The sequence below is a fragment of the Coregonus lavaretus genome, assembly GCF_964263955.1.
Source record: "Coregonus lavaretus genome assembly, chromosome: 33".
NCBI classification, from domain to species: domain Eukaryota; kingdom Metazoa; phylum Chordata; class Actinopteri; order Salmoniformes; family Salmonidae; genus Coregonus; species Coregonus lavaretus.
The window spans coordinates 28,916,430-28,943,618 of NC_140020.1; the positions used below are offsets into that span (position 1 = coordinate 28,916,430).

The window sequence follows — 27,189 nt, forward strand, 5'->3', positions numbered from 1 at the left end:
TCCTCTATGGCTACGGTTACACAGGTAGCCCAATTCTGATCTTTTGCCCAATTATTGGTCTTTTGACCAATCAGATCAGGTCTTTTGCCAATAATTGAGCAAAAGAACAGAATTGGGCTGCCTGTGTAAACTCAGCCACAGTGTTACAGTTTGAAAGTAAGGAGATTGTGAGGAAACTGGACATACAGGACTGTTTGACAATGTGCCTCAACATGTCTCCTCACTCAGTCTCATTAAACAGCACTGATAAATGAAGATAGCAGATGACTTGGATTCAGAGGACAGTGTAACTTGGACTTGCAGGAGTGAGAGCTGAACCAATAAGACTGACATTGGGCACAGACTGCTGATCACCAAGGCTTTTTGTTCACTGTTCTGGAGTCAGCTCTAAGTGAAGGACACTCATACGCTTTAAGTATAGGACAGCTCTGGGATCAGTTTCATGTGAAGGACATAATACTGACATTACAGAGCTTCTTATCAATCGGCACATTCCACTACTCAGGGGGGTGAAAAGGGTTCAATCTAAAGGATTCTACAATCTAAATCCTTCCATTATGGGTTACACAAGCACATGCTGCCAAGCACTCGTCCACAAAAGCCAAGACTTTATTTCTGCTGACCACGTTTACCTGTATGAGAAGTGAGTACTGTAGACGTGTCTCCAAAACCCCTGTTGTACTACAATACTATACATTGAGGTACTTTTATACGTCAATTGTTTTCATTGCACTTCTGATGGAGGCAGTTGAAGGTACTGTATGTGATGATGAGTAGGGCCAGAAGTTTTTCCTGACTGTGACCTGTCCAGGGAAACTCTGGGTCCTAGTGATAATGTGAAGGTGATAGGGACAGTGTCATGTCCTGTTGTCAATCAATTGAAAACAATTGACAATGAATCAATTGTATTGATGAATCAGCCATTGTGAAGTGAAGGGCTGTATTGTATTACAGGATAAAAGCGGAATTCCAAACTCCAGCCTTATAGGTAGAATATGAGTGTTCTTTTTCCCTCCAGCTAGATTTAGAATCAGTAGTATTATTACGACGTGTATACTTACTTGTATAGATAATTGTTAGCCATAACTTCTTCTAGTAGTGGCATGTGCATAGATGTAAATTGATTTTTCTGGGGTGGGGTGGGGTGGGGGGTGACTGGGTCTTTCGTGAAATTTGTAATAAATCTTCTGAAAATACGTCTGGGAAATGTGTAAGTGGATCTGTGCCCTAGCCTGGAAAACAAACTGAATTGCTCCATTTTACAAGTGAAACAATAGTGAATCTGAGCGATTCAGTGTGGATCCAGGCTATTTTGTGTGCTACCAAGGAAATAAATTATATTCAGGACACGAGACTCAGTGAAGCCGTATTTGTAACAGCCCTCCGCTTTATTGAAATACATTGGAGTCAGGTTAATATAATGAGTTCTGTGTGGTGGTCAGTTTCCATACATTATTTGTTTGACCTTACACCTTAAATATTTCTGTGCAAAAAGAATCTACATCACCTGTAGTGGGTTATCCTCAGTAAAACTCCCAAACCGTTCAAATAAAATGAGCAAGTCAAAATTAAAAACAAACAAAAAAATGATTACATCTATAACATGCAAAACTGTACAAATTATTACAAAGAATCCTAGAAAAACAAAGTGTATATGATATGAAAGAGCAAAATAATATAGAAGGAACTGAAGATAAGACCTCACTGAAATGCAAAGGCGTTTTTTATTTTTTTATGGTTATCATGGTGGCACCTCAGCCTCAATCTACTACCCTCCATCCGCTCTTTCACCCCTCACCCCTTTTCATCCTTAATTCAAAACACTTGTCTGATTTCTTCCTCCTTTTATCTGTTCTTGTCTTTTCTTCCACTTGACTCTTTCGACCCTTACGCCTAGTCACAGCTAGCTACACTATGGTTAGCTCTTCTTTCCCAAGTGTAGTCTGTTCTGTCACACTCACTTCCATTGTTAGGATGAAAATAATCATTGGTTCTGACATTCCTGAGTTTTTTTTAAAAGTGGGATTTCAGGGCTTTAACTTTACAGTATAAAGCCTGGTCTATCATACTCTTAGACTAAGATATTTCCTCTTCGTTCTCAGCTAATACATTCTACAGATAAGGCCCAGCAGATATGAATAGGGACTCTTGGTAGCTTAAAAGGAAATCTTTAGAGGTGGTTAAGTTGAGACGGTTGAGTAAAACCAGCTTAGCAAGACTGACTTCTCCAGAGAAATTCTTATTTTGCAAGCTCAATATAAAATGGAATTCTAAAAACATGTGGAATGAGTAGGCTAGAGATAGAGTACTGTATTTTACAAGGGAATATAACAGAATTGTGGTTTAGGGTTAAGGTTTAGGCCCCCAATGGCAGGAATGAAAGCAGAAATCTGTTCGTTTTTTGTATAATATATTTTTTATACACTTCTGACTAGGATAGATAAACTGCCATGTTGACTACTTGGTACACTTCAACCCACCCAAACACTCCTAAACCTTAAGACAGAAGGTCCCTTTGAGCAGTAAGTAACAATGGTCATTCATTAAATGGTCTGTAACATAAAAAATAATTCCTCATTAGAAATGAAAACATTTCTTTCCAGAATAAGAGTACCCTTTCCTCCGCCTGAGAGAGAAGAGTCAGCTGATCTAGGCACTCGACCCAAAGCTCAGAAACAATATCAAGTAACTTGTTTCCTTTCCACACATAAATACACATCAACAACACCATGCTGTGGTTTGCATTAGGGTTGGGGTCGATTTCAATTGAGGCAATTCAGAAAGTAAACAGAAATTCAAATTCCAAATTTGTCTCAAAGAAGCATTGAGGAAAATTGGAATGCAACTTCAGTTTACTCCCTGAATTGACCAATTAAAAATGGAATGGATCCCAATCTAGGTTTGTATCAAGGTTATTGCATTAACAGACAGTAATACACAGCTTACCAGTTAATAGTAAGAACATAATGACAGCAGGGAGGTTTGTAACAGAAATTAAACATTGACCTTGTCATCCTAGCATTTCTTTTACATTATTTCACTATTTTTTTAAACCTCCATTTCAGCCTAGTGCTGTCTGTGTAGTCAAACCAACGTCTCTTTACAATTGTAGTTTCTCTTTTTCCCCCTAACCATTCAAAACATTCTTCAAAATAAGCAAGGCTGTCTGAAAAATTATGAAGACTCAAGATTCCAAGTCATTCTTTTTTGGTTATAACAAGCTTTCCAAAATCTCTCTCAGAAGTCAAAGGAAGGATATATTTGAGGTTCACATGTTGGTACCACAGAGAATAGTATGGAAATACACACTTTGTGTTTCAGAATCACTGTCATTTAGGAAAGACGCAATCCCACCTCAACTAATCTAACTGTGGACCATAGAGGAAAGAGTGGAGGGGGAAACGCCTGTGTGTGAGTGTGTGCACATAAGTATGAATGCATGCATCTGTGATAGGACTATCGCTTCAAATAAATGCACATATTCACTTAACAGCACGAGTCCATGTGACCCATAATATTAGTTTCCTCAAACGCAAATCAAATTGACACTCGACAGTTTGTCTCATACATGAAATAGAACAAAAACTAAACCAAATCTAAAAGCAATCATTAGAAGAACTTGAAGTGGTTTAAAATGGCTTTCGTGTGAATATAACCCCAAATCATACTCAAAAAATAAAAAGGAATCGAGGATCTTCTCCCATCATCTATTTCTCTATAGTATTTTCCTTATCATATATTATTCTCTACTTTTAACCTATGTACATTGTTGTGATAGGAATCGGCTTTTTGTAATTGATCAGTGGTTGGTCTATTACTGTACTTACGGTAGTAGGTCTACACTACATTGAGAATGCTCCAATGTTCCCAGATCAGTGGATGAGGTCACTGGCCCATGTCATGAGGAAGTCGCATAAGGAGCCGTGATGTCATCATAGAATGTTCAGTCTGCTTCTAAACACTGCTGTCCCTAAGAATTCTAAAATATGAAGCCAGCGAGGTGTCACCTAGAGTTAAAATACCCCTAACCATACTTGTATTTTTGTACTGCTTTACTGTAGCTTTTCGCTGATGGTACGAAGAAATTAAGTCACTGCACATATTTCACTTCATGAGCAATAAAAAATAAAAAATACATCACTGCTTTCTTTTTTTCTTCGTTTTCTTTTTTTTAATGTTATTTTGTGAGCCTTGTATTGTAAATGGATTCCCCCTCTTCTTCTGCTGCCAACTACCGTTTCGGAAGAAAGCAACAGAAGGAAAAAGAGAGGGAGAGAGAGAAAATATCCTCTCTTTCTCCTCTAGCTGCGAATCACCCTGCTCTCCATGTCTTAGATAGATAGATAGATTAATAAATAAAAGGTGGTCCCCCAAGCCCAAAGGGTGCTATGTACACGTATCAAATGATCTGTTGTTGTTTCATATTGATCCTCTCTTTACAGGAGTTGCCAATTACATAATAATCTACATGGGGCTAGTAGTGCTGCAATCAAAAGTACTCTCAATAAAACTCAGCGCTTCGCTTATTCTGGTTATCAGCTACAAAGGGGTTATACATTTTAATCCTATATTGTATGCCCTCCCTCAAAAACACACACACAAACATTCACGCGCACGCACACACACACACACACACACACACACACACACACACACACACACACACACACACACACACACACACACACACACACACACACACACACACACACACACACACACACACACACACACACATTCCTAGTATTTCCTTCTTGGTCAAACACTTCCTTTCCCTGTGTTTGTTTGTAGATTTCAGTTCCATCTTGGGAACTTTGTGGGAGGTCAAAGGTGAAGTAAGTAAGTGGGAGGGGCCTGTGGCAGCGGGTGCAGTTCCATGGGCAGGGGATAGGCTGAGCCCGGGAAGGGGTGTGGGCCCGGGGGCTTGGTGAGGGTCAGGGATTGGAGCGGTGTGCTGTCTGTCACTCATGTGTCCCAGCCAGTCATGCGGTCTGTGCTCTCCAGTGAGAGGGACTTGGTCTTGTGGGGTGAGGCCGGGCTGGGGGGACTGCTGAACGTAGAACTGTTTGACGCCGTCGAGTGACGGGGCGAGTCAGAGTCCTGGAGAGAGAGAAGGGGGGGAGAAAGAGAGAGAGAGAGGGAGAGAGGGGGAGAATGAAAGGGGAGGAACAGGGAGAAAGAGAGAGAGAGAAAGAGAGGCACTTAAATGTCATACTTTTCTCACAGCTAAACACAGAACAGGCAAGGGTCACGGGCTCAGTAGGCATGCAACGCAAGAAAACACTGAAACACAGGAGGCGATACTACCTTAACTTGTCTTAGAAAAAAACACTTTCTCCTATTTGTGCCTACTGAACACAACCCATCTCTCCAATGGGCTCCAGTAGATCAGGCCTGGTCAACACTAGTCCTCAGGGACCTCTGTTTGTGTGTGTGTTTGTGTGTGTCACCGTGTGTTTGTCCTTTCAAACAACCACTGTCGTCATCATCAAAGCTGATCTGCTGTTTGACTGCCGATGTGGACATGGTGATATCACTTCACATCACTACACAGAGCGCTAGGTAACAAGGAGTTAATGCCCCGGAACATTCCACATCATCAGACAATGAGCAACTCGATTGACCGGAAATGATTGGTTACAGCAAAACACATACACAAAACACACAAGGCCCCGTCTACTGTCTACTACTACAGTACTTAGCAGTCAGTGGAGGTTGACCAACTTTTGTTCCAGCCTAGTTCAAAACGCACTTTGTTAAATCAGGGGTGTCAGAGTGTGTGTGTGTGTGTGTGTGTGTGTGTGTTAGTGCTGTGTTGGAACAAAAGCCTGCATACACTGCTGGTCCTCCAAAATTATGATATGCCACCCCTGCTATAGTATACCATTGTGTACAAGATATCCCTGAGGACAGCATTGAGAGTTACTAGTTAAGAAAAGCAGGTTTGACAGCATCTCCCTCCTTCACTGAAGGGAGGTAGTAGGGTTGCAAAATTCAGGTAATTATCCCACAATTCCCAGGTTTTCCAGAAATGTCCTGATTATTCCCTCCTGAAAACCTGGGAATTTTAGGAAAGTTATCAGAATTTTGCAACTCTAGATGGGAGGTGGTGAGGGTGAATTTGTCCTTTGCGCGCATGTTTCTCACAGACAAAACAGAGTCATTTTTCATTTCTATGGCTATTTATACATTAGGCTACGGCTGTGGGAGCTACAACTTTCCACCACAGCACTACAGTAGCTGGCACAAAGGTACAGGTATATAATGGCCTATAGGAGAGGAGCGCCACATTATCCATAGTATCTTCCTGATGATGTATCAATCAAATCAGATCAGATACTGTCATGGTCATTATTAGAAACATGAGTTGGGCTGGCCACAGGGGGACAGTATGGAAGCAGACAGACGCATGCGGGGTAGAGGATGTTGGTGACACACCATTCCAAAAGCCAAACCAGGAAATGAAGTAGAAACACCAGGGCAGGTCAGGGGAGTGGGGAATGAGTAACCACCCTCTAGCCATAGCCAGAGGCAGAGGGGGCGATCAGATGCTGGTGCTGCTGGGGCTGAAATGGTGCAGTGGTGGGCAGGAGGGGGGAGTGACGGAGGCTTTGGGGCAAAGCTTCACGACTGTGTGCACGCGCACACGTGTGTGTTGGTGTGTGTGTGTGTGGTTGAGGGGGTTGGGTACAGTGTGTCTGGGTTGGTTGAGTGTTTGTGTGTGCTGACATTACCTTCATTTTACTAAGCAGGGTCCTTAAAGCCCTTTTCAGATCGGGGGTCTTCTCCGATGGCGAGACCGCCTGCCACTGGAGAGGAACAGTTACAGACTCAGCGACCCCGCCCGGCCCAGAGTACAACATGCTGGGGCTGGGGGGGACCGAAGCGGGTGGAGGGGGCGAGATGGGGCAGGCACGAATCACGATGGAGCTAGCCAGGTATGAGGGACGGTGGGGTGGTAGACAGTCAGCCAGGCCAGAAGAGGGAGCCAAAGGCAGGATGGATAGCTAGAGCAAGAATCCCTGCTTTGAGGATGGCTGGATGCTTGAGGTAAAAGTTGCTCTTAACCACAGATCTAGGATCAGATTATTAGACCCCCAAATCTAACCTTAAACATTAGGTGGATTTAAAAAACTATCCGACCCTGAATCAGTGGTTAGGGGTGACTTGTAGCTATCTACTCCTGGCTGGGTGGTTGAGGCTGAGGGTTGGAGAGAAGAGGCCAGATGCAGAGAACCAGAGAGGGGAATGGCTGGGACTGAGGTTTGGGTCAGGGTTGCGTAGGGGGGGGGCCGATTGATTTCCCTATGAGGGGTTGTGGTGGGTCTAGGAACCAATCGGACCGAGGGATAGGATGAGGCGAAGGGCGATATGGGAGGGCACGAGAAGACGGAGGCTGGGTGGTGGATGTTGTGGGTGAAGGGGGGGGCAGAGTTATGGGGCACACTTTCATATGTCTAGTTACATACAGAGAGGGAAAAAAGTATTTGATCCCCTGCTGATTTTGTACGTTTGCCCACTGACAAAGAAATGATCAGTCTATAATTTTAATGGTAGGTTTATTTGAACAGTGAGAGACAGAATAACAACAAAAAAATCCTGAAAAACACGTCAAAAATGTTATAAATTGATTTGCATTTTAATGAGGGAAATAAGTATTTGACCCCTCTGCAAAACATGACTTAGTACTTGGTGGCAAAACCCTTGTTGGCAATCACAGAGGTCAGACGTTTCTTGTAGTTGGCCACCAGGTTTTCACACATCTCAGGAGGGATTTTGTTCCACTCCTCTTTGCAGATCTTCTCCAAGTCATTTGAAACCACACCTCTTTAAGGAATACCTGGGATAGGATAAAGTAATCCTTCTACCCCTCCCTTACCCGAATCCACCCCCCCCCCCCCCCCCCCCAAAAAAAAAAAAAAACATTGTAAAGTGGTTATCCCACTGGCTATAAGGTGAATGCACCAATTTGTAAGTCACTCTGGATAAGAGCGTCTGCTAAATGACGTAAATGTAAATGTAATTAAGGTTTTGAGGAGACTGGCTAGGCCACTCCAGGACCTTAATGTGCTTCTTCTTGAGCCACTCCTTTGTTTTGGGTCATTGTCATGCTGGAATACCCATCCACAACCCATTTTCAATGCCCTGGCTGAGGGAAGGTGAACGTAGAATTTGACGGTACATGGCCCCGTCCATCGTCCCTTTGATGCGGTGAAGTTGTCCTGTCTCCTTGGCAGAAAAACACCCCCAAAGCATAATGTTTCCACCTCCATGTTTGACGGTGGGGATGGTGTTCTTGGGGTCATAGGCAGTATTCCTCCTCCTCCAAACACGGCAAGTTGAGTTGATGCCAAAGAGCTCGATTTTGGTCTCATCTGACCACAACACTTTCACCCAGTTCTCCTCTGAATCATTCAGATGTTCATTGGCAAACTTCAGACGGCCCTGTATATGTGCTTTCTTGAGCAGGGGGACCTTGTGGGCGCTGCAGGATTTCAGTCCTTCACGGCGTAGTGTGTTACCAATTGTTTTATTGGTGACTATGGTCCCAGCTGCCTTGAGATCATTGACAAGATCCTCCCGTGTAGTTCTGGGCTGATTCCTCACCGTTCTCATGATCATTGCAACTCCACAAGGTGAGATCTTGCATGGAGCCCCAGGCCGAGGGAGAATGACAGTTATTTTGTGTTTCTTCCATTTGCGAATAATCGCACTGTTGTCACCTTCTCACCAAGCTGCTTGGCGATGGTCTTGTAGCCCATTCCAGCCTTGTGTAGGTCTACAATCTTGTCCCTGACATTCTTGGAGAGCTCTTTGGTCTTGGTCATGGTGTAGAGTTTGGAATCTGATTGATTGATTGATTGCTTCTGTGGACTTTAAGAGTGTGCTCCTAATCTCAGCTTGTTACCTGTATAAAAGACACCTTGGAGCCAGAAATCTTTCTGATTGACAGGGGGTCAAATACTAATTTCCCTCATTAAAATGCAAATCAATTTATAACATTTTTGACATGCGTTTTCCTGGATTTTGTTGTTGTTATTCTTTCTCTCACTGTTCAAATAAACCTACCATTAAAATTATAGACTGATCATTTCTTTGTCAGTGGGCAAACGTACAAAATCAGCAGGGGATCAAATACTTTTTTCCCCTCACTGTAGATGTTTGATATGTCTTCCACGTCATTGGTCACCAGCCAGAGTATTTTCAGTTTCTGTGTAGTGTTATGGTGAACCTAGTCATATTTAGAGCAATTGTGCTCAAACGATTAGTGAAACGTGGTTTCAGATCCATCCACTTGACTCTCACAACCAAAATACAACCAAGATACAACTATCTGAACATTAGTATCAGAGATGCGACTTATCAGAACAATTTATGGTATATCATCTAAGCTGAGACACCGATTCAGCACAATTCTACCCAATTGTTAGTAGTTGAGTTTTAGTAGCCTTAATCAAGTGCACTTTACCCAGGCGCCCTAGGGAGGAAGCAAGCTAGGCTGGTCACGTACCTCTCTGTCGAACTGGGAGAGGGGTGCGTCGCTGCAGCCGTCCATACCCCCTCCGGAGGACAAGGAGCTCTCGGAGGGAGAGGTCATGGTCTGGCGCTTAGAGCTGTAGCTACCCCCGGACAGCTCTCTTCTCAACGCACTGCCGTTCTGAGATGACGAACCTGGAAAAAGAGGTTGAGAGCCAAAAATAGAGGGATAGGGGAAGATAGAGAGGAACGGGGAGAGAGTGGGACAGAGAAGGGGAGGGGGAGTTAGGAAGGGAACAGAGAAAGCTAGACAGATGAGTATCAGGCAATGCATTTAAATCTACAAGAATATACTTTCCATTGTTCACTAGTAACAAGCGCCTCCATTTTCTCTACCCAGGCCTTTATTTTATGATGCTTCTTTAATCCCCATTTTATTGATACATTCTTTTATACAATATTTATTTACTATTAAGCCTACTAGCCTAGTGTGATTGGTAGTGTGGTACTTACGGATGCCCAGTCCACTGCTGGCGCTCATGGACCGTCCCGGCTCGGCTCTGTTCTTGGTGATGGAGGGGATGGACACGGAGCCACTGAAGCCTGCAGCACGACTCTCCTGAACACGCACGTTCTGCGTTAGAAAGGTCAGTGGACAGGGGAGGACAGAATAGACCGGGGCGGATGAGGACAGAGAGGCACAGATATGTGGATTACGGAGATGGTATAAGAACGCATAGATATACAGACACACACAAACATTTGTGAATATACATTCACAGAATGACACAAATATGGATATGAACACATATCGGAGACCCATGGGGCGGCGCACAATTGGCCCAGCGTTGTCCAGGGTAGGGGAGGGAATGGCCGGCAGGGATGGCGTTTGCAATGCCAGGGTTGTGGGTTCGATTCCCATGGGGGGCCAGTATGAAAAAAATATAAATAATGTATGCACTCACTAACTGTAAGTCGCTCTGGATAAGAGCGTCTGCTAAATGACTCAAATGTAAATGTAATATGCACACATACAACATGTAATATGGCCATGATGACCACACATATGCACATACAGACATTAAATCACACAAACGAGAACACCAACGCACAGACATTCACATGTACAAACACATGATGCTCAGCTGGACAAGAGAAGGAGGTACAACTACTGAGCTTGTTACAACTGAGCAGAACATCCATGGACACTCTCCTTAGTGCCCTGTCTTACCATGGGCAGGTCTTTGAGGATCTGGATACCGTCCCCAGGTCCCATGTGGGCCACGTGGTTGAAGTTGGTGGGGTTGGAAATCAGCTTGTTCCTCATCTCTGGGTCTCTCAGCATCTCTCTGTATAGGACACACACCAAACACACGAATGAGGTCACTGTGTCCAGAACACGGTGAATGCACCATTGGAGAGGGATATTGCGTGAACAGGATGAGCTTTATGCCTATGGAGGGGACGTATATGGATGAATGGTATGGAGTCTGTACTAAATCTGTAGTGTGTAATGTACCATTAGCTGTATACTTCCTCTGTGAAGTAGCTTGGTGTAGTTTATTGTGTAGTGTGCACTACGTAGTGTGTAGTGTAGTGTGCACTACATAGTGTGTAGTGTATTGTGTAGTGTGCACTACGTAGCGTTTAGTTTACCTCCTCTGCTGTAGCCGCTCCTCTTCAGGGACTCTGAAGGAGAAGCGTCTCTTGTTGTTCAAGCTGCGAACCATCTGCTTCCTGCTGTTGTCAGACGTCTCGGGGACCACCAGCTCATCACCCTCTGGAATATTAACAACATGGCCGCCGTCGTCAACAACAATAACAACATCAGTAACATGACCATCATCATCATAAATATTTCTAATCCTGTTTTTTTTTTATTGCAAAAATCTCTTAAAGAACGACACAATAATACTACTGTGGAATATGACCATTAGAATGAGTATTACACTCAGTCAGTGGTAATAATCATATTATTGAGATATGGATCTCTCCTATGCATCTAGCAGTCCAGAGGCCTATCCTGTGTGTAACTGACCTGCCGTCTTGTTTCGGAAGTAGATGAGCCTCACTGTCTCCAGACCCAGGAGGTTCAGGGATCCGTCAGGGTTCAGAGGTCGCACCTTCAGGGGAGATACAAAGGGGTCAAAGGTTACACCTACAGTGCCTTGCGAAAGTATTTATCCCCCTTGGCGTTTTTCCTATTTTGTTGCATTACAACCTGTAATTTAAATTGATTTTTATTTGGATTTCATGTAATGGACATACACAAAATAGTCCAAATTGGTGAAGTGAAATTTAAAAAAATAACTTGTTTCAGAAAATTCTAAAAAATAAATAACGGAAAAGTGGTGCGTGCATATGTATTCACTCCCTTTGCTATGAAGCCCCTAAATAAGATCTGGTGCAACCAATTACCGTCAGAAGTCCACCTGTGTGCAATCTAAGTGTCACATGATCTGTCACATGATCTCAGTATATATACACCTGTTCTGAAAGGCCCCAGAGTCTGCAACACCACCAAGCAAGCGGCACCATGAAGACCAAGGAACTCTCCAAACAGGTCAGGGTCAAAGTTGTGGAGAAGTACAGATCAGGGTTGGGTTATAAAAAAATATCAGAAATTTTGAACATCCCATTAAATCCATTATTAAAAAATGGAAAGAATATGGCACCACAGCAAACCTGCCAAGAGAGGGCCGCCCACCAAAACTCACAGACCAGGCATGGAGGGAATTAATCAGAGAGGCAACAAAGAGACCAAAGATAACCCTGAAGGAGCTGCAAAGCTCCACAGCAGAGATTGGAATATCTGTCCATAGGACCACTTTAAGCCGTACACTCCACAGAGCTGTGCTTTACGGAAGAGTGGCCAGTAAAAAGCCATTGCTTAAAGAAAAAAATAAGCAAGATATAAGCAATAATGTTTGGGGAGACTCCCCAAACATTTGGAAGAAGGTACTCTGGTCAGATGAGACTAAAATTGAAAATCCCAATGGCTAGATGTGCCATGCTTATAGAGACATACCCCAAGAGACTTGCAGCTGTAATTGCTGCAAAAGTATTGACTTTGGGGGGGGTGAATAGTTATGCATGCTCAAGTTCTGTTTTTTTGGTCTTATTTCTTGTTTGTTTCACAATAAAAAATATTTTGCATCTTCAAAGTGGTAGGCATGTTGTGAAAATCAAATGATACAAACCCCCAAAAAAATCCATTTTAATTCCAGGTTGGAAGGCAACAAAATAGGAAAAATGCCAAGGGGGGTGAATACTTTTGCAAGCCACTGTACCATGCACACACACCAATCCGACTACCGGCCCTCTGCTACATGTGCAGTCCTATACTCTCACCTTCTTTAGTGGGATTGTCTGAATCCACTCCATTGTGTTGACATCAAACACATCCACAGCGTTCTCACTGTACACTGACAGGTAGGGGGCGTTGTAACCTGGAGGGAAGGAAGGAGGAAAACATCAGCTTCAGGCTTAAAGCTACATTCGAAACGACAGACCTGCCACTTGTTTTGGTAAACAGCTTTGGGATGGGGCAGGGGAAATATAACCCCTCACAAATTTGTAGACAGCCGCTCTAGAAGCAAGGACTGTTTCCACATGACAGTTTTAAACCTATTCGGAAGCTATATACTTTTTAATTTTCTTATCGTTTGTAAACAGAAATAAAATCTTATTTTTTGGTTTATGATAATTTTAAGACAGTTGTGCTGGTTCAGAACTCACAGGCGGAGTTAGGCACGGCCGGCCACATCAGCTCCTGCTGGCGCGAGCGGCGGCCCTGCGAGTCCACATAGACCCCTATGGCTGAGAAGCATAGCAGCAGCTCCTTGGAGGAGATCTCCACGGCACACAACGCGTCCAGGGCCTGCTGGGAGATGAAGGCCAGGGTGTGGTCCTCGGGGTGCAGCAGGCTGACCGGGGCACAGTCCCCGTGGACGCTGTAGCGCGTGAAGCCAGCCTGGTAGCCCACACACAGCCGCTCGCTCAGGAGACCCATCCACTGGACAGGACCTGGGGTTTGGAGCTCCTGCAGCCGGCGGTGGCGCACCTTGCTCTTGTTCACCTGGGAGATATAGAACCATAATGTTGTCATTTAGTGAGTAAATTCCTTTCTATTTCATAATCCCATAAAAATAGCCTATATAGTTGCTGTATTTTCTATATCAAAGTTATACTAAATAATTTGTAAAACACGACAACGTGCTTAACAAATGAAGTCCCATCAACCCCATCCCTTCTGTCCCCGCCACCCACCTCGTAACAAATGACCTGTCTCTTCATGGCCACACACAGACAGATGAGGGAGTTGTTTCGGACAGGGCCGGACACCAGCGCTGTGCAGCCCTTGGTCTCGGCCAGTTTGTAGGAGTCCATCTCCCGTCCGTCCAGCGCAGCCATGGGGAAGAGGCGGACGTGGCGGTTACGACCGGAGATGACCGCTAGGAGCTGCTCCTGGGGGACCAGGTCGATGTGGTAGACCTTCTTATTGTCTCCCACACGGGTGATCTCTGTTAGGTCAGGAGGGGGGAGAGAGAGCGAGTTGTCAAAAATACCTTTCCACTGTGATAGCCAATATGTGGTGAGCATTCTACTGCAAAATGGGTGAAGTGCATCAGGCGGGGGTGGGTGCAAAAGTCTTACCATCTTTGGTGACATGGATAACATAAAGGCCTTCCTCGTTGCCCAGGGCAACACGCTCGTGATCTGAAGAGATAACATCAAGAGGATGTTTGATTCAGAGTATACTGCAGAGTTAGGTAACAAGGTGCATAAAGTATGTCCTGATCTGTTCTGCAGTAGAACATGCAATGGCTGTATACTACAAACTCTTAATGAGACGGATACAGAAAGGAGTTTTTTCCTACAATTACTTGATTACTACGTGGCCAAAATAAAGAGGCAGCCTGTGTGTGAGTCTCCCCTTCACCTACCTATAATAGCAGCGGACTGTGTGGTCTTGATGAGCGGTAGCGTGCTGTCGTAAGCCTCTTTGGGCACATAGACAAAGCGCTCCTTCAGCTTGTTCTTCTTGAGGATGCGGTGCAGCTCACTGAGAAGCCCCACCCACTTGTTCCTCTCGTGGTCGGTGTCCGCCAGGATCAGGATGGACGGCTTGTGACTGGAGGAGGCGGACAGCTGGGAAGCAGTCACCTGGAGGGGTCAGAGGTTAGGGGTAGTGCGAGGTGAGGGCTTTCGGAATGGCCTCCCACAACAATTTTGAAGCATTGTTAAACCCTGAGAAATCTGAAGACTGGAATAGGCTGGGGAGTAAATGTATGAATGCATAAATGCATGTATTCAAAAATCATGAAAGGCTAACCCTGAATATACATGGGATGTCCTTGCGGCTGGCGTGAATGACATCAGATGCCATAACAGAGCTGACTGAAAACTCCTCATCCCTGGAAAACAAAGGAGGGAGAAAGTGTGAGAGAGAGGGGAGAGGCAAAGAGATAGGGGAGTGATTGACTCAATCAAATAAAGGACTAAACCCAGAAGTAATTCTAATAAGTAGCCATTTCTCTCTGAGACTATGGGAGTTGTAGTTCAGACAGAGCTCAAGTCGTAGTCCTTGTCAGTCTCACCTCATGTCTATTGCCACTTTCAAAACAACTGGGAACTGAAAAAAAACTAGCTCCGACTGGGAAAAATCGATTTGAACGGTCATCCAACTCGGGAACTCTGGCCTCTTTCTAGAGCTCCGACTTTCCGACCTGAAGATCACTGATGTCATATACTGATGACCTCGTATTTTTCAGAGTTCCCAGTTGTTTTGAACGCGGCATATGACCTGACTGACCACCACACTGGGCTTTGTGGCCCTGCCCTTGCCCAGCTATGGGAGTGGTAGTTCAGACAGAGCTCAGGTTGTAGTCCTTACCTCATGTCTATGACCTGACTGACCACCACACTGGGCGTTGTGGTCTTGCCCTCTCCCAACTCGTACAGGAAGAGCTTGAAGTCACACACTACGGCCACCGCCCGCTGCCAACCCTTCTTCACCCCTGTTGGCTTGGGCACCTGGGAACACACACAGGGAGACACACACACACACACACACACACTTTAGTCTCACGATAGACCCAACCTAGTATTGACAGTGGTAAACAACCACTGTATTTGGAAGCTACTGGTTGTGCAGGCTTTTGTTCCAGCCCAGCACTACATATTTTATTATACACACACCATTAACAGGCAAACCTCACAAACACACACAGGTCAGACTCTTATGATATAGACGTCAAACGTACAAGGTAAGATTTCGTTTTAAATGTGCACTTTAATTCACTTATTCTACCAGGAAATGTCAACCAAATGTTGTTAAAAGAGTGCATAAACAAACACAATCTTCTGTGTCATACGTACTCTGACGTGTCCCTCATAGGCTGTGCCGATGCCCCTCTGAGGGTCAATGCCCAGCGGCCCCTTGGTCTGGTCATGTGGCACGGGGCACACTGCTGGAGCCTTGTCAGCACACGTCACGTGGCATGAGAAGTTACACACTAAAGGACCAGACAGGAGAGAATAAGGAGTTTATATCCATTTTATATCTAGCACCAAAAGAGACAGTGTACTCCCAACTCAGTCTAGTCCTACCCCACTCCTCCTGCTCTCATTCTAGTCTCCTGCCTTCCATCTCAGTTTCCCTCCCTCCCTTTCCGCAAATCCCAGTCTTCCTTCCTTTATCCCTCTCTCCTCATTCTCCCATCTTTGTCTTCCTCCCGCTCTCCTCCTCCCTTTCTATCGCTCTCTCTCCTCTCATTGTACCTTCGCAGGTGCAGCCCTGGCGGATGAGTCCCACCATGAGAGAGGTGCACTGGTTACACTTGGTTGGAGCACTGAAGGACTTCACCACAAACTGGTGGGCTTTGGGCTGCAGGGGACAAACAAAGGAGAACAGAGGGCCGGTCAAAACACATAGGACTAATACGGACGTTTTATTGAAATACAGCAACAGTTTGTTTATTTAAATACAGCAACTGGTCTTCGTCGGGTCCATGGGATTGACATTAAGTATTGACCGAGATTTAAACAGCAGAACAGTATTTGGGAAGCCAAAAAGGATGTCAGGTCTTACCTTGGGTGATGAGCGGCCGATACTACCATACCCTCCTGATCGCATGGTGGGGGTCTGGACTGGTCGTGGGGGGTGGTCTATCAACTGGAGGGTGGGAGAAGACAGAGAAAGATTTGAGTACAGCACAATATATACCTCGTATTTATTTTATGTCCGGAAAACCATCCCTTAGCGATTAAGAACAGTCTAAGATGAGGCATAATATAAGTTGAGGGTCAAAGTTCAGAAGTTAGAGTTCACCTCTATAGGCTCCACGTCGCTGGCCATGGAGGGCGACCGTGAGCGAGACTTGAGCTGGGACTTGGAGTCCTCGCCTCTGGATGGAGTGTTGGAGGGAGTGAAGTTATCCACCGAGTCCAACTGGAGAAAGGGATGAGAGAGAGAGAGACAAATAAAGAAAGGTGGGTTCCAGGACATAGAAACAGGTTGTGAGGGAGTTGGTAGAAAGTAAGGAAGCCAAGAGGGACCAAAAAGCACCATCCATGCTTAGAGTAAAAAGCAAGAAATCGATTCAACCAGGTAGATGTAAAGTATTATAGAGGTAAATGGAGATTATAGTCGTAGTAGAGCTAGGACTGACCAATCCATTGGTAAACGGTCATTAGGAAGCCTACAGGTTGGACCACAAACCCATGAACCATGCACATGACACGAGCGCTACACATACAGTGCATTCGGAAAGTATTCAGACCCCTTGACCTTTTCCACATTTTGTTACGTTACAGCCTTATTCTAAAATGGATTCAATAAAAATAAATCCTCATCAATCTACACACAATACCCCATAATGACAAAGCGAAAACAGGTTTTTAGACATTTTTGCAAATGTATTAAAAATAAAAAACAGAAATACCTTATTTACATAAGTATTCAGACCCTTCACTATGAGACTCGAAATTGAGCTCAGGTGCATACTGTTTCCATTGATCATCCTTGAGATGTTTCTACAACTTGATTGGAGTCCACCTTTGGTAAATGAAATTGATTGGACATGATTTGGAAAGGCACACACCTGTCTATATAAAGTCCCACAGTTGACAGTGCATGTCAGAGCAAAAACCAAGCCATGAGGTCGAAGGAATTGTCCGTAGAGCTCCGAGACAGGATTGTGTCGAGGCATAGATCTGGGAAAGTTACCAAAAAAATTCTGCAGCATTGGAGGTCCCTAAGAACACAGCGGCCTCCATCATTCTTAAATGGAAGAAGTTTGGAACCACCAAGACTATTCCTAGAGCTGGCCGCCCGGCCAAACTGAGCAATCGGGGGAGAAGGGCCTTGGTCAGGGAGGTGACCAAGAACCCAATGGTCACACTCTGACAGAGCTCCAGAGTTCCTCTGTGGAGATGGGAGAACCTTTCAGAAGGACAACCATCTCTGCAGCACTCCATCAATCAGGCCTTTATGGTAGAGTGGCCAGACGGAAGCCACTCCTCAGTAAAAGGTACATGACAGCCCACTTGGAGTTTGCCAAAAGGCACCTAAAGGACTCTCAGATCATGAGAAACAAGATTCTCTGGTCTGATGAAACCAAAATTGAACTCTTTGGCCTGAATGCCAAGCGTCACGTCTGGAGGGTACCTGGCACCATCCCTACGGTGAAGCATGGTGGTGGCAGCGTCATACTGTGGGGATGTTTTTCAGTGGCAAGGACTGGGAGACCAGTCAGGATCGAGGGAAAGATGAACGGAGCAAAGTACAGACAGATCCTTGATAAAAACCTGCTCCAGAGCGCTCAGGAACTCAGACTGGGGTTCACCTTCCAACAGGACAATGACCCTAAGCACACAGCCAAGACAATGCAGGAGTGGCTTCGGGACAAGTATCTGAATGTCCTTGAGTGGCCCAGCCAGAGCCCAGACTTGAACCCGATCGAACATCTCTGGAGAGAACTGAAAATAGCTGTGCTCCCCATCCAACCTGACAGATCTTGAGAGGATCTGCAGAGAAGAATGGGAGAAACTCCCCAAATACAGGTGTGCCAAGCTTGTAGCATCATACCCAAGAAGACTCGAGGCTGTAATCGCTGCCAAAGGTGCTTCAACAAAGTACTGAGTAAAGGGTCTGAATATTTATGCAAATGTCATATTTCCATTTTTTTTTTTTTATAAATTAGAAAACATTTCTAAAAACCTGTTTTTGCTTTGACATTATGGAGTATTGTGTGTAGACTGATTTTTTTTTTTTAAAGCAATTGTACAATAAGTCTGTAACATAACAAAATGTGGAAAAGTCAAGGGGTCTGAATAATTTCCGAATGCACTGTAACCCATTGACCATGCTGACTGTAGCCACGAGGTACAAGAGCACAGCCATACACCATACATTTGGTTTGGGGAAATCCACAAAGCCACTTGGAGGATAACAACAACTGCAGTAAATGCACACATATACACTACTGTAGTTTACTGGAGGACTACAGTGCAGGCCATACACCCATACATACACCATGCCTTAAAAGCAAAGACAAATACAATAAAAGACTCCTTGGAAGGATGCATCTGATTTAACTTTTTTGAAAGTCCAAATGGTGCTTTTTCCACAAAGCCCCATGCATAAGAACCGACACAACACACACACACACACACACAATACATTCCCATTCATGCAACAGACACGGTTAAGATTCAGAGGGTGATTGGGCACAGACAAAATAACAAGCACAGAACTGCTGCTTAGCTTACACGTCTGCCTTTGCTAGTTGGCCCAACGGATGGAGAGCGCTTCAGTGGGGGGAGGGAGAGAGGGATAGAAAAATGGAAAGATGTCAACATTGAGAAGTCTGAAGTGGCTCTTAAATAGGTCACATAAAAAGGAATGGTAGCCTATCTATTGCTGAGGATGTCCTTTCCACATTGCACTGAAGGACACTGCCTGGATTGGGTAATATCTGCCTGCGTCCCAAATGGCACTCTATTCCCTACATAGTGCACTACTTTGACTACAGCCCCTGATCAAAAGTAGTGAATAGGGTGCGATATGGGACAGAGTCTCTAGGACTAATAGGGGAACTCATGATGGTACTACCAGTGTGGAAGGGAAGCTCACTACAGAGTATTAAACAGTATGTTCTGTAGTGTCTGGACTCAAAGCCAAGTAGCCATGGATGACATCAAACAATGTCTGTATACTAAGTGGGAGGAATCGGCTCATTATACAAACATTCTTTCAAGTCTTGACTAAAAGCCAAGGAGCCCAAACTCTGCTGCTGCAAACCCCACTCACGCAATGGCTATTTTCCGTTTCTCCCCCTTTTCCTGAAGTGAGCATTTTCTCACATGGATTTAACAATGGTGGAAACTCCCTCTAGCCAATTCTTATATCAACCCTATGCTTTTAAATGGATGACGCGGAGTGTGCAAGTGCACAATTTGGAAGAAGGGTGGAAAATTGGGATGTAGCCAAAGACTGGGTATGCCACTGATCCAAAACTACATTCACAGAAGACTCATTGGCTAGTAGGCTTATCTACTCACACAGGACTAGCTATGATGCTCACAGATACACACACAGGCGAACACAGAGAGGTATGGTTCACTCACTCACACAAACACTGGATCAAATCACATCACCACACTCTTTCTGAGGCCACTAGCTTATAGTCTATCTACAGTCTAGAGCTCCACACCCGTCGGCCCAACAGAAACTTACGTCTTCCCAAAACTCAATTAAAGAGGATGAGGATGAGGATAAAGAGTCCTGACGGAGCAGAACATGAAAGCAAGTAGAACCAAATAAAAACAAGATGTGAAATATTTACACAAATGAAAGAAATACAATTAATAAAATAAAATGAATGTTCTGAACAAAACCAATGTTTAAAAAAAAAAGTGAAGGAAGACACTGTCACTCAACAACAGAAGAGAGGTCTTTAAACATTTCCTCTAATCTTTAAACAAGTCAGAGACCGTGGAATTTAGAACAGATTATTAAAAGCCTTCCTGTCTGTAAAGTGCGAGGGATGGCTACTTACATCGAACTGGTCCAAGGCTGAGGTGGGGGCGTTGAGGAAGGCCAGAAAAGAGTTCTGGGAGTCCTGGTGCTTCACACCTACACAAAACAAACATACCAGAGACCAGAATCACATCACCATGCTGTCCTAAATGCAGCACAGAGAAAGTAGAAAACCATTGCGCTCTCCCAGTTTCATACATTGAAAGTTTCTTAGTTGGTGCTTAAGACCAGTTATTCCATACATAGAAAAACTAAAAGGTCGGCACTCAAAAATAATTGATAGTGTGGAGAGGAGAAACATAGGTCAGAGGTGATGGTTCCAGTCTCACCCCTGCGCAGGCGGAGCTCCTCCGTCTCCTTCTTCAGCCTCTCTATCTCAGCTAGCAGGTCCTGGTTCTTAGTGTCCGACTCCTGCAGCTTACTGAGGAGAGGAGGATGGATGAGCCAGAGAATGTCAACAATGCCAAATCAAATCACGCAAACGTAACAGAGCAATGGTTTAGGTGCACGCTCTCGACTGATTGCAATGTACTGCACTAGAATGTGCCCGATATCCCATGTTCCCTTTTTGAACAATAACGATTTTCTAAGTCTCAGTGTAGTTCTTAGACTAAGTAAGAACTTAAAGGTAGAAGGAAGTAAGTAAGAGCAGCAGTGGTCGTACCACTCAGTGGAGATGTTGGAGGCCTTGACTTTGTTCAGTTCGTCCTGGATGGTCTGTTTGGCTCTGATCTCAGCGTCCAGTGCAGACTGCAGCTCCAGACGGGCAGACATGTCCAGCTTAGCAAACCTCCGCACCTTCCACGGCATGTCCTGCTGTAGGGGGGAAAGGAGGGAGAGAGAGGAGAGTGAAAGGAACATAAATGACGAAGGGTAAGTTCAATGCAGATGTGAGGAGAGAGGTACAGATGTGCTTGCGTGCGTGTGTGTGTGTGTGTGTGTGTGTCTCACCGTGGCCCTGGCACCCAGGCTGGTGTTTCTCAGTCCCTCCAGCTCCTCCGTCATCTTAGTGGCCAGAGCCTGGAGGTAGCCTCGTGCATCCTTCTCATCGCTCACCCTGGAACACACACACATTACACACAAACAGAGAACACATTCACTGACATCATTATACAAACACACACACACACACCCTGTAGGAAGCCCCACCCTGTAGGTAGTACACAAACTCGTTGGCCGTGTAACACAGTCAATAAATACAGGTATATGAGTAGCCCTCACAATTAACTCACAAACCACAGTCTCTGTTACATACGTTATCATCATATCCAAACTGTCACTTTAACTGGACTACAAGATTACAATACGGTTACGATAACTTGCCATTACACTGTATTGAGTATTAGACTAAGAATGTATGCCAAATGGCACCCTATTCCCGATATAGTGCACTGCGTTTCCCGAAATAGTGCACTATAAAGGAATAGGATGCCAGTTGGGACTCAGCCTAAATAGGCCCAGAGCCAGAGTTCTGTGTACATACTGTGGACATAGAGGGTTCTGAACCTTCCTTGCCAGTACATACACATTTCCCCCACTAGGGGTCTCTATGGTCCATACAGGAGCTCTGGTCGTCACTAGTTACCACAGTCTTAACCCTAACCTCAACCACAGTGCTAACCTTATGCCTAACCCTAACCTTACATTAAAACCAAAAAGCATATTTTGGTTTTTATGATTTTTTACAATATTGCCAATATGTGCTATCTAGTGGAAACCAGGTTTCTCCTACTGCAGTGTCCTGGAGTGGCAGGCAGGGGGCACCACTCACCATTGTATCAGTTCAGTGTTGCAGTGTGTGTGTGTGTGTGTGTAAGCATGTGTGTGTGCGCACGTGCATGTATGTCCTGTATGTCTCTCCACCCCTCACCACTGTATGATCTCAGTGATCTGGGCCTCCCAGTGAGCAACGCTCTCCTTCTTGTCAGCCAGCTCCCTCATCTCCTCCTCCAGCTGTCTGTTGCTGCTGCTCAGCTTCTCAAACATGGAGGTCAGCTAGAGGAGAGAGGAGAGGAGAGGAGAGAGGGCAACACAAAGTCAATCAGAGCCATAGATATTATACAGAGTTTGGCAACCTCAGCAGATATTGCGATTTAACTTTAATTTGAGACATGTTGCGCCAGAGTTTCAAGGGTATGACAGGGTGGGGAAAGGCAGGGCAGGGTTGGAGAAGGGGAAAGAGGGACAGAGAGAGGGGAGAAAAGGTTAGGGCAGGAGGTAAGAAAGTTAGGGAAGGGAGAGGGGGCATAAAAAGAGGGGACAGGGTACAGGGGAAGGGTAAAAGAAGAGGGGAGAGAAGGGCAGGCCAGGGGGGATCCCAACAAAGGGTAGGGTGGGTAGAGAGAAGAGAGAGAGGGGGAGGAGGGCAGGGAGGTGGAAAGAGGGGCTCACTAGTCATCTATATAATACATTATGATCGATGATGTCATAAGTGCTGATCCTAGCACTCGTTGCAACAACTGGCCATTTATAAATACATGTAGCTAGCTTGGTAATTATAACCTACTTGACAGTTGCAGAGGGAGTGTGTTTTAGCGTAATGGTTTGACAGTAGGAAATTATTACTGGGCATATTGCAAAAAAGTGGCAAGTAGGTTGTTGGTTGATATAGGACCAGCAAAACAATGGTAAGTGCAAGCTAACATGGACCCAGAGTTATAATACACAGTTTGAAGGATAATTTAAACAGGCTAAACATAATATTTCCAAGGTAACCTTGTATTTGTTGACATTTCTGCATTTATTTCAGAACGAAAACAACTAGCTTTAGACAAAAAAATAAATAAAAAATAAACATCTCATCATTCACAGAAAAAAAAATACGTTATAATCTGATCCCTGTGTTCTGGCTTTCATGCTGAAAGCATGTGAAACAGAATAGTGCACTACTTTTGACCAGTCCCCTATGCGCCCTGGTCAGAAGTGATGCACTACAAATGGAATAGGGTGTAATTTGGGACGCGGCCAATGATATGTGCTTCTCCCTATTCCTCCAGGTTGTGCATGTGTTCAGGAAGTGTTGGGGAATGTTCCCTATTTTCCACATGCACCCTGGGTGCTATCAACTTCAAGGCATTGCTTTATACTTAATATGCAATACCATAAAAACAAACATCACTTTTAATATGATACGTCAGAACTCCTACAAAAGTATTTTGTTTGGGAACTTCCATTTCTCATTCCCATTTTTCCCACTTCCAAAGTCAATAGTTTGGGATCCAACGGGCCGTTCCATTTGCGTGTGTAGGAGACCGTGGTTTGAAAGTGGATATAGATGAACAGTGATTATATTGGCTTTGCCAAGAGAGAAGGGTGGAGGTGGGGGGAGTCATATGATGCGAGAATTGGGATGTGTGTGTGAAAGGGTTACCTCAGGTCAGGGCAGTGTGTGTGTGTGTGTGTGTGTGTGTGTATAACATCTCACCTTGTCCAGTTCACTGGAGAGCTTCTTGTTCTCCTCTGTCAAAATGACCCTCTCCCTCTCGTACTTCTGCTTGTACTCCGTCTCAAACTCTTCACGCTCGCTTTGGCTGCCACACACACACACAAGAGACCGACACACACATTCAGATGATCCATCATCACTTACACACACACACATCAATCACACACTATGCCTGCTATTCAGAGCAAGGTCCGAAGATTACACTCATAGGCCAGATAAGGTGTTTTGAGACAAAGACCAGTCAGATATGCCCTATTAATCTCAACCACATTAATACTGTTAAAGAGACTTTCCAGGGGCCAGATCTGCATCCCAAATGGCATCCCATTCCCTATGGGCCATGGTCAAAAGTAGTGCACTAAATAGGGAAGAGGGTGCCATTTGGGACGCACCCCAGTTTGAACTAGGCAAGCCAGGGATGCTAAGCTGGAGGGTAGAAAAACAACATCTTATAGCTTTATATTTCTCCAGTGTCAGTCTGTATTAGGTGTCGTTAGCTTAGAGAAATGTTGCTTCTTGGACAGAGGCAGAGGGGGATAACACCAGCTAGATCTAAGGGCCTCTAAGACATGAACAAGGGCCTTCTCAGGAGCTAAGTCAGAAGAGAGAAGGTAACTAATGTTAAACTACACTGTGAGTACAGCACAGTAGAGGCCAGGGTGAAGTAACTTTAACCATGTTTACCTCGTATAAACCTCGCTGGAAAGAAGATGACGAGTACACTGTCAGGTAAGTACTACTACAGAGAGACAGTAACTGTCCTACTGAATATGTCAACTCTATAGGCCCGTTTCCCAGTCCCAGATTAATAAACCTATTACTGGACTAAAAAGTACTTTCAATGGAAATGTTCAAGTAGATAGACAAACAACGGCAGTTAGATCTAAGGAACTCTAAGACATGTACAAGAGTCTTCTCAGGAGCAAGGTCACAATAGGAGGTAGGGTTGTCATGATACCAGTATCGTGATACTCAGATGGATCTTAGCAAGGAACATGAAGAATTGAAGGGGACTTAATATCTTAAGGAAAACCGTTCTTAACTGCCTTTTGTTGTCACATGTTTATTTCCAAAGCTTTAGCACACAATATTTGACATAAAGCAGGTTTTTAAAGGAGCAAAGAGTTTAGTCTGCTTGGTGGTTTTTTGCCATGGAAAATGTTTATACCATGACACTGCTATGGTGACAGTCCTAATAGGAGGTATCTAAGATCTAACTACACTGTGAGCACAGTAGAGTCCAGGGTGAAGTAACTTTGACCAAGTTTACCTCGTATAACCCTCGCTAGAAAGAAGGGGAAGAAAACAGTCAGGCATGTATAGTATGTCTCCATTTACTACAAAGAGTTTTGACCAGAACCATGAATGCTTTGTCTAGGTCTGTAAATTGACTGTCCTATATGTCAATTTTATAAGTCTATGAGTGTTGTGGATATCCAAATTTAGTAAGGCGGTAACGCACATAACCCATGACACACACAAAGAAATACATATGTAGACAGACAAGACAAACACACGCACCTCTCCCTGCGCGTCTTATCCAGTTTGTCCTTGAGGACCAGGATCTCCTTCTGCAGGGTGAGCTGCTGTCCCTCTGCGTCGCGGAGCTCCTTGCGGAGGCCCTTGAGCTCGTTGGCGTGCTGCGCCTCCCTCCTGCTCAGCTCCTCCTCGTAGAACACGGTCTTCTTCTCCAGGTCGGCACGCAGCTTCCCCACCTCCTGGCTCTGGTCCGAGCCCACCACCGAAGCTGATGGCCCCACCTGCTTCTAGTTCAGGGGAAGAGAGGAGTTAGCCACATACACACAACAAGGGGTGTGTTCATTAGTGCACGCCGGAGCGAAACGTTTTGCAATGGAAAGGTTTGCTTCCCTTTGGTTCCTAGTGAATACACCCAATGTGTGTGTGTTTTGTGTGTAACAGTATTGCTTCCGTCCCTGTCCCTGTTCCTGTTCCGGATTGGGCTCAAACCAGGGACCCTCTGAACACATCGAGAAGTGTCATCCATGAAGTAGCGCTTTCAGTCGCGCCACAAAACAACGACTTCTAGGTCTCAGAGTGAGTGACGCCGTCGATTGAACGCTACGCTAACTAGCTAGCCATTTCACATTGCCTACATGTGCGTCTCTGACTACAAGTCGCTCTCGCTACTCCTGAGTGGCGCAGTGGTCTAAGGCACTGCATCGCAGTGCTAACTGTGCCACTAGAGATCCTGGTTCGAATCCAGGCTCTGTCGCAGCCGGCCGCGACCGGGAGACTCATGGGCGGCGCACAATTGGCCCAGCGTCGTCCAGGGTAGGGGAGGGAATGGCCGGCAGGGATGTAGCTCAGTTGATAGAGCATGGCGTTTGCAACGCCAGGGTTGTGGGTTCGATTCCCACGGGGGGCCAGTATAAAAAAAATATGTATTCACTAACTGTAAGTCGCTCTGGATAAGAGCGTCTGCTAAATGACTAAAATGTAAATGTAAAATGATAAGAGCGTCTGCTAAACGGCTAAAATGTGATTACATCTGTGAAGATCTGAACATGAGCAACAGAGAGTGAGAGAAATAAATAAAAAAAATAATAAGAGAATGATGAGTTACATCTTCTAGAAAGGGTAAGAGAATGATGAGTTACGTCTTCTGGAAAGGGTAAGAGAATGATGAGTTACGTCTTCTAGAAAGGGTAAGAGAATGATGAGTTACGTCTTCTAGAAAGGGTAAGAGAATGATGAGTTACGTCTTCTAGAAAGGGTAAGAGAATGATGAGTTACGTCTTCTAGAATGGGTAAGAGAATTATGAGTTACGTCTTCTAGAAAGGGTGTGTGTGTGTGTTAGTGTGTGTGTGTGTGTGTGTTAAGAGGTCTTCACGGATCCACCTGTACCCGAATACCCGAGACCCGATACGGAATTTAAAAGTTAAAGGTGAAGGATAGGCTACAACGACCAAGAGCCAACAGGCAGGCTGCTACTTTATATTCTGAATGGAGTTGTTGTTTGTAACTGTGTAGGACGAGAAAGCGCATGCAGACTCAATTAGCCTAGCTAGCTGCTAGCTAGATAGCTTAACTAGCTTCTCCCTGTTTGATGCAGTCAAGAAAGGTACTACGTAATCATATTGCATGATAAATAACCTAGCTATGGCAGCTATTAATCTACTATAGAGCAAGTTGGCTTGGTTGGTTGCCGTCTCTCCCTCATTCCTCCCTCCGTCACTCGCTCACACTCACAGTAGCCTACAC

At 44.8% G+C, this 27,189-nt stretch overlaps 1 protein-coding gene across 1 annotated transcript in view; it reads right to left on the reverse strand.

Moving 5' to 3' along the window:
• Window positions 1–1,355: 1,355 nt before the first annotated feature.
• The window catches only part of cdc42bpab (CDC42 binding protein kinase alpha (DMPK-like) b), a 90,374-nt gene continuing 64,540 nt past the window's right edge, over window positions 1,356–27,189 (reverse strand). The window contains exons 16-39 of the mRNA XM_084151330.1: window positions 25,488–25,732; window positions 23,946–24,051; window positions 22,392–22,516; window positions 21,473–21,578; window positions 21,186–21,337; window positions 20,851–20,942; window positions 20,541–20,617; window positions 16,811–16,930; window positions 16,571–16,654; window positions 16,261–16,366; window positions 15,859–15,995; window positions 15,374–15,513; window positions 14,813–14,894; window positions 14,424–14,643; window positions 14,134–14,196; window positions 13,747–14,000; window positions 13,216–13,555; window positions 12,829–12,926; window positions 11,516–11,600; window positions 11,134–11,257; window positions 10,709–10,826; window positions 9,991–10,111; window positions 9,512–9,672; window positions 1,356–5,100 (exon numbers count right to left, since the gene is read on the reverse strand). Of these exons, the coding sequence (XP_084007456.1) occupies window positions 4,966–5,100; window positions 9,512–9,672; window positions 9,991–10,111; window positions 10,709–10,826; window positions 11,134–11,257; window positions 11,516–11,600; window positions 12,829–12,926; window positions 13,216–13,555; window positions 13,747–14,000; window positions 14,134–14,196; window positions 14,424–14,643; window positions 14,813–14,894; window positions 15,374–15,513; window positions 15,859–15,995; window positions 16,261–16,366; window positions 16,571–16,654; window positions 16,811–16,930; window positions 20,541–20,617; window positions 20,851–20,942; window positions 21,186–21,337; window positions 21,473–21,578; window positions 22,392–22,516; window positions 23,946–24,051; window positions 25,488–25,732 (3,291 nt within the window). The 3' untranslated portion in view covers window positions 1,356–4,965. The remainder of the gene's footprint in view (window positions 5,101–9,511; window positions 9,673–9,990; window positions 10,112–10,708; window positions 10,827–11,133; window positions 11,258–11,515; window positions 11,601–12,828; window positions 12,927–13,215; window positions 13,556–13,746; window positions 14,001–14,133; window positions 14,197–14,423; window positions 14,644–14,812; window positions 14,895–15,373; window positions 15,514–15,858; window positions 15,996–16,260; window positions 16,367–16,570; window positions 16,655–16,810; window positions 16,931–20,540; window positions 20,618–20,850; window positions 20,943–21,185; window positions 21,338–21,472; window positions 21,579–22,391; window positions 22,517–23,945; window positions 24,052–25,487; window positions 25,733–27,189) is intronic.